This window comes from Manacus vitellinus, unplaced genomic scaffold, assembly GCF_001715985.3.
Source record: "Manacus vitellinus isolate BGI_N305 unplaced genomic scaffold, ASM171598v3 scaffold_41_pilon, whole genome shotgun sequence".
Classification (NCBI taxonomy): domain Eukaryota; kingdom Metazoa; phylum Chordata; class Aves; order Passeriformes; family Pipridae; genus Manacus; species Manacus vitellinus.
This window is the reverse complement of record NW_021940545.1, coordinates 3931663-3939308: the sequence shown is the minus strand read 5'-3', so window position 1 is coordinate 3939308 and position 7646 is coordinate 3931663. Positions and strand designations below refer to the sequence as shown.

General features: G+C 49.4%; 1 protein-coding gene across 1 annotated transcript in view; it reads left to right on the top strand.

The window, feature by feature from the left end:
- Window positions 1–966: 966 nt before the first annotated feature.
- Window positions 967–7646, top strand: part of UBASH3B (ubiquitin associated and SH3 domain containing B) — a 19029-nt gene continuing 12349 nt past the window's right edge. Inside the window, exons 1-6 of the mRNA XM_029962064.1 lie at window positions 967–979; window positions 1658–1715; window positions 2271–2457; window positions 2913–3111; window positions 5234–5403; window positions 7289–7497. Coding sequence (XP_029817924.1) covers window positions 967–979; window positions 1658–1715; window positions 2271–2457; window positions 2913–3111; window positions 5234–5403; window positions 7289–7497 — 836 coding nt within the window. The remainder of the gene's footprint in view (window positions 980–1657; window positions 1716–2270; window positions 2458–2912; window positions 3112–5233; window positions 5404–7288; window positions 7498–7646) is intronic.

Below are 7646 nucleotides of genomic sequence, written 5' to 3'. Positions count from 1 at the left end.
CCTGCTTGGCAACAGCAGGAACTGCTCATTTCCAAGCCAGAGCTTTGCTGGGAGGGCAGCTGGAATTCACTGCCCTGGGTTTGACACAGCCACGTTGCAGAGGGATGGTTTGGACGCCTCAAACACATTTCCCTGTGTTGCAAAGAGCAACCCAGGCAAGAGGGGAGGTGAGCTGAGCAAAGGCAACACAACAGCAACGGGTGAGAAACCAGGGCAGGGAACATCCAGCCTCCCTGAGAGGTTCCCACCCTCTGCAAGTTGCTGGGAAGAGCTTTTTTGGGGGGTTTTTTTCACTCTTTCCCTGAGCTACTTTTCAAAGCAAAGCAGTGGCTGCTTTGCATAGCCCAGCTGAGGCAGGGGCAGCAAGATGAACACCCCAACCTCCAGTGTTCACCACCCAAGATCTGTCCTTCAGAAGGCAGGTGCCCTCAAGTGACCCCTGGCAGATAAGGGCAGCAAAACCCTTCAGGAGGAAGTATTTTCATAATCACACATTTGCAACACAGGCCCCCCTTTGCCCCTCTTTTTTTTTTTACAGCAGCAGCCTTATCTTTCTGCCTTCCTCTTGCTCTAAGAAAGAGCAAAAATATGTATATTCAAGGGGTGGGGAAGGCAAGGGCAGAGCTGAAACACAGCTGAGTCAACAGCACATGTCTAGGACTGGTGGGTGACATGGCATGAACATTCTCCACGGTTATCAGGGTGCTTTGGAGGGTTATTGCTGCAGACAGAAAGACAGACAGAAGCACAGTCACACACCAACAAGTGCTGGAGGGTCCAAACTGCCCTATCTCAGACCCACCTGGACTCTGCCCTTCTTCACTTAAGCAAGAAGCCTTAAAATCACCCATTCATGGGGAATTTTGCCCTTACCCAACTGAAAGCTTGTTTGCTACCCCACCACCCCAACGTTTCTGTCCTTTTCTGCCTCCTCCACTCATCATTTTCCCCCTCAGCATTTGTGCCATGTGGATTCTGAGTGAGTTCCTCCCTGATCCCCAGCTGCATTTCAGTGCTGCTGTCGAGCATTTGGAAAGCACAATTCCACATCCAGGAGTTAAACAGCACTGTGTTAAATCTGTCCTGCAACTGGAAAACTTGCAGAACAGGAGACCTGGCTCTTCCCAGCTGGAGTGAAAAGAGATTTAGAGGTGTCTTGAAGGGGGGAAAAAAAAGCAGAAGAGCTCTGTCCGTGTAGCAAGGGCGGAAGGGAACTGTTCTAACCTTGAAAATCTCTGGTTTGTGCCCTCTCGTGGCAGTTGAATTTTTCTTGTCCTCAGTGCAACGCCTGCACTTTCAGACCCAAACCTTTGGGTTTTCATGGTGAAATGACCAGCAAAGAGGTCACTGAATGCCAATATCTGCTGTCTCACTGTCCATAAAACTGGGGAAGCAGGGAAAGCCCAGAGGTCCGTGTCTCATACTTTACCCTGGCTGAAAGACTTTGCCCTTTAAACAGTTTGCAGCAATTTGGCAGGTGGCACAACCGAAAAAAAAAAAGCCCCAGGGCTGAGAGAATCAACCTGGAAAGGGTATCCCACAGGTTTCCAAACACACTGTTACAGCCCTTCCCACAGGGAAGGTCCAAGGAATATCTGTGACAGGAGCCACATGACCCAGCAACACTAAAATGCTCTTTATTTTGCTCTCTCCTCAGACAAAAAGCACTGGCATCGACAGGTGGAAGAAGTGTTCAAGCAGCATGCGACTGGTTGGTATGAATAAATGTTAAAAAGTAAAAGAAAATTAGGGAATTTAAGATTTTAGCCATTAGAATGGGGGGTGTAAAACAGGGGCATTATCTGAGAAACACCTGCAGAATTAGTGGAATGCCATTTAAGTGCTGTAAATAAGCAATCCAGCAAAGAGCCTTGTCTGAGAGAGTTTGTGGTCTCAAGTAAAAGCAGAAACAGATGAGAGAGAAAGAACCCCCCCACTATCTGCAGCTGATGAACAGAAAGCTGAGAGCTGCCTTTTCAAAGATGCTGAGCCATTTCCAGTGCTCTCCCCCCTGTGTTTTGCACTCTGAAAAGGCAGGAAGGCAGAAGCAGTGACCCAGGTTAGATCTTCAGCCTGAAACCAAACCCTGATTTTCTGTGTTGCTGAGTGGAGATGGGCTGGGAGGGAGACAGGGCAGCCCTGCCTGACCTGCCAGAGGGGATTCTTCCCATGGAGGGAGAACGAACAAGAGCGAGGACGAGGGAAAGCTGGTTTTGCTGGGAGAAAATATGCCATTATCTGACAATCTGACGGTTGTTTCTCCCCCCCAGGCTCTTCTCCCACGTGGGTGACCCGTTCCTGGACGACCCCCTGCCCCGGGAGTACGTCCTGTACCTGCGCCCCACGGGCCCCCTGGCTCAGAAGCTCTCTGACTTCTGGCAGCAGTCAAAGCAGATCTGTGGGAAGAACAAAGCTCACAACATTTTCCCACATATCACCCTGTGCCAGTTCTTCATGGTAAAGCCCAGCTCCCTCTCTGCCTTGCCTTTGTGCATGAATTCCTGGGCAGCCCTGGCCAGGCTCAGGATGGAGCTCTGCATGCTTCCCTCGCTCCCTGCACGAGGGTTTGGGGAGCTGGGGGGGGATGTTTGCTGATGCCTGGGCTTGTTGAGGAGGTAATTGGGTTTTAAGCTGTTGTTTTCAGCCAAGAGCAGCAGCAGAGGACCAAATTCTCATCATCCCAAGTGATGGTTAACACGAGAATGGATGAGGGGGGAGGTTGGGAAGGTCACTTGGGGATAGCTGATCTGAGGCCGAGGGAGGGGCAGGGGATTTCTAAACTGGGATTTTTCTGTGCCCCCCCTCCCCCCGTGCTTTTTCTCACTGTGTTATAGCCAAGGTGGGCCATTCACACCCACCCACCCACTCCTTTTCTTCCCCTGCCTGACAAGTGCCTGTCCTTGCCTCGGCAGTGTGAGGACAGCAAGGTGGATGCTCTCACAGAAGCCCTGCAGGCCACCGTGATGCGCTGGAAATGCAAATTCCCTGCCCCCCTGCCCCTGGAGCTCTACACATCCTCCAACTTCATCGGGCTCTTCGTCAAGGAGGAGAGTGCTGAGGTGCTCAAGAAGTTTGCTGCAGACTTTGCTGCAGAAGCAGCTTCAAAAGCAGGTGAGTGGCTGTGCTGGAGCTGCAAAGAGCTCCAGCATTTTGGGCTTTTTCACTTTGGATGCCACGAAGGAACAAAGCTCATAAAGCCAGTGGGTGATTTTTTAAGTGAAAACTGAAAGCCTGGAGAGGAACACCCTGGCAGGTGCTTTGGGTTTCAGTGTTTTCAGCTCAAAGATCACCTCAATCTCGAGTGTTATCTCCTGAAAGGGAAGTTGACATTTGGTGGTTCCTTAACCTTTCTCTCTGTCTGCTGAGTGTTTCCTGCTCCTCTCCCTGCCTCAAGCCACCACCACAAAACTCCCCTTGACCATTTCAAGGCCATGCTTGTTTTGTCACTGCATTTCTGAGGTGTGAAGAGGACTCTGCCAAGACCCCTGGCAACCCAGGGGAGAACCTTTTCAAACCTCGGTGCTGACACCTCTGGCTCTGTTGTCTGCTCCTCTGCTGCTTGTGGAGGGGGAAGTACCCAGAGCACCCCGTGCTCCCACTGCTGAACAGGCTCTTTGGGTGTCCTCCAGTGACCCCCAAACTCAGAACAGCATGGTTGCACTGGAACAGCTCCCTGACTGATCCTCCCACCCTCCATCACTGTAGGGCTCAGCCTGGACTAGTCACAGCACAACTGGTTTAGCCTTTCACTGTCACAGGCTTAATGTGGAGCTTAAATGCATCAAGATACAGCAAATTCTGCATCCCTGGGGTGTTTCCTTGCTAGACAGGCATCTCATAACCATCCACAACAGCTGCAAGGCTCTGCCCCTGGTACAGAGGAGAGATCCAGATGTGCTGTGGGTTCACCACACCTCTGAAATTCATTGCTTTCACTCAACAATGACCTAGAATTTTCCTTCCCTTTGGAAGAGGGAGGGAATGTTAGCCTTAAAAATGCACTTTTTTAGGCAGTGACAGGCACAGAGACATTGGGCAGGTCCAAGGACGCTGCAGCCACGTGAGAGAGGGACAAATGTTCCCCTCCAGAGTGTTCCCCAGACACACCCTCCAAACCAGCACAGTCAGAGGGGCAATTCTTACCCCAAAAAAACAAACCCTGACCCAGAAGAAGGAAGCACCCACGGCTTCCTACAAACTTCTGCCCCTGTGACTGCTCCAATTCAGACCGAATTGGTTCTTTTTGGGGAAGGCAGTTTCTGCATTGCAGCCCCCACAGCTTGGGCAGGTTATCACATTAAAGCCTCTGGGGCTTTTTCAAAACATTTTTTTTTTTGATCAGCAAAGAAAAGTAAGAAAAAAAGATGGATGAGCTTGCAAAGCTACCCCTGGCTGGCACTTGGAGCCAAGTCTCTGAATAGCTGCAATTTTGACTGAACAATCAGTCAAATTTAATAGCAATTTTTGGTTGAATAAGCAAGAATAAATTACATGCAAACAATGTATCCTGTGATTTCCACATCTACTGGAAGAGTCCCAATATTCCACACACCTTCACCTTTCTGCTTCCTGGAATCTTTTCCTAATGCAGGTGTTTTTTGTTTGTTTGTTTGTTTTTTTTCTGCAGGATCATTTTGAGTCATTATTATATCAGTGTCTGTTTCCACAATCTGGGAATACCTCACACCCTCAGTGGCTAAACTGGTAATCCAACTAATGCCCAAGGGAAAACATTTAATCACCTTGCATGAACCTGTAGATTCCATGGATCTGTGATTGCTGGTGTAGCAGAGAGAACAAAGGAGGGAGAGGAAAAACTGTGCTTTTTAACTTGCTTATTTTGGAGAGATCCTCAGCTGCTCATGAAAGCCTACCAGTTACCTGGAAAAGTGTCTTTTTTTGGCAGTGTGTTCAGAATGGCAATAACTGTTATCACACCACCCAGAAACAAGTTGTTTGGCAGTTGGGCAGGGAAGCCTCGTCTCCCACCCTGGGGTGACTCAGGGCTGAACCAGACCACAAACCTCTAATAATTTGATCCAAAGTGCAATGCAGAGAACTCACATTTGACTTCCTCAGAGCCTGTTCAAACTGCCCTGCAGTTTGTTCCTCCTGAGTGTCTCTCAAAGCCCATCATCTCCCAGCTGCTGGCAGAGGTGACATTTGCCCTCCCAGCACATCTCACCTCCCATCTCACAGCCAGGGGTTGCTCACCCACGTCTTCCCCTTGCAGATGTCCACGTGGAGCCCCACAAGAAGCAGCTCCACGTGACACTGGCCTATCACTTCCAGAGCAGCCACCTGCCCACGCTGGAGAAGCTGGCCCAGAACATTGATGTCAAGCTGGGCTGTGACTGGGTGGCCGCGATCTTCTCCCGAGACATTCGCTTCGTCAACCACGAGGTAAAGTTTGGAGCTTGTCTCAGAAAAAACACCACCCCAAACTAACCAGTCATCTTAACAAACAGTCCTTACTGCCTTTCTTTTTTCTTTTTACTCCTGCTGTCCAGACTTGCTGTTTCACCCCCCTCATCCCTTCCTTCTTGCAGCAACAGTGTCCTGCTGGAGTAATTAATTCTAATAATGACTCTCCTCTGAGCTCAACATAAACTGGTCTGATCTCTCCAGAACCAGACCAGTATTTTAACCTGACCAGTATCCAGTTCTGCTGTACAGCCTTGACTTTATTATTGACCACAGCACTTAGTTCCTTCATGTAAGAAACATTTCTCCTCATATATTTCAATTACTCATGTGGATTCTATAACTACAGTATTTAAGTCCCTTATGATGGTTTCCTTAATAATGTTGTTTTCCACGTAACACACAGAAAAACAATATTAATTCCATTTCACAGATTGGGATCTTGGGCATTGAGAAACCAAAGGTGAGATTCATCTGACCTCACTGTAAATACCTGAGTTAGACCTGTAGTCTGAGGCTCAGTGCAGAGAAACAGGCACCTCCAGAACACGAGACATCTGACCCATCTGAGATGTCTATCTCAGGATGAATCAGTGTCTGGAGGAGGGAACTTCCAGAGGGTGCTTGCTCAGCTCAAGTGTTTAACTCAGCTCCTAAGGTTGGGGTGATCAACCCCACCGAGGTGCATTGCCCAGAACCAGACACACAGAACCTGTGGCAGAGTGGGGAAAAGCAATTTTTCACACAAATGCCAAGGCTCCTGGAGAGCTGACATCTCTCTGAGCCAGCCCAGGCTGTGTGACAGCCTCCTTTCCTATCCAGAGCATCCTTGTGACCTTCAGAAGCTTCACACAGTCACCACTCCTGCTGCTGGCAAAGGCAGTTGCTGCTGAAACCCAGCTCCAGCTTTGCATATCTCACTTCAGGCAGCCACCTGAGAAAGTTTGGGCCATGTGGTATCAGGTGACAGTAACTTGTTTCCATCTTCCTTTGAAGATGCCACACACAGTCTAGAAGGATTGGTGAGGGCTGACACCACCAGGAGAGCAGAGCTGCTCAGCACATGAGGGGTTTCCTTCTTTTCTGCAATGATCCAGAAGTTATTCGTGGCCAGGGGACAAGAATACATCTGATCCCCTTTTAAACTGGGGACTCTTGTAGCCATTCCCAAGGAAATTTAATGGTAGACATTTAATACATGTGGATTCCTCATGCTCAAGTGAAGGTCACAGAACTACACTCACTCATCTTTCTCCCACCTTTTAACTTAATCCTGTTCGTGTCAGGAAATACAAAGAAAACAATGTGGCCAACATTTCTCATCACCTGTGTTTTTTCCTGTGCATTCCCATGAACAGCTTTGAGAGCAGCAGGTCACAGATTCATACCTGTTGCCCTCCCAGCAGTGTCTCTGCCCTGAATTCAAAAGCAACAGCAACAAGAACTGCCCTTTCAGATCAAACATGTGTAGGTAAATCAAAAATGGTGACTGACCACTAGGGCTGTCTAAATTCCAGGTCCCAACAAGAACTCAGTTCCATTTTAAACAGGTCTAAGCACACAGTCATGATTTTGCTCAATTTAAAAAATCATCCCCCCCCCCTTCCCCTCCTGGTTGTCAAAGATGCCACTGAAATCAAAGAGGGAAGAAGGAGCAAATACCTAGAAAAGCCTTCCAACAGCAACGAGGGGGAAGCAGCAGGAATTCCCTGAAGGGAAGCTTTCCTGGGTAAAGCACAAGGAGAGCTGTTCACACCTTGCTGAGGTTAAAGGTGTGGTGTGGGGCCGCTCCTGCCCCACTCTGCCAGAGGTTCCCTTCCCTTAACAACCCTCTCGTTCATTTGTGCTTCTGTTTCTCCCCCAGACTCTGCAGGTGATCTACCCCTACACCCCCCAGAACGACGATGAACTGGAGCTGGTCCCGGGGGACTTCATCTTCATGTCCCCAGTGGAACAAACCAGCACAAGTGAGGGCTGGATTTACGGCATTTCCCTCGCAACCGGCTGCTCGGGGCTGCTGCCCGAGAACTACATCACCAAGGCGGACGAGTGTGGCACCTGGGTGTTCCATGGGTAGGTAAAAACCTGCTCAGGCCACTCCCCAGGGCTGGGAAAAGGGGCTCAGCAGCTGGGATTTCACCTGGGTAGGTGAGGAGTCTCCCAGGGCTGCTGAGAATCATAGAATTATAGAATCACAGAATCATAGAGCCACAGGATCAGCT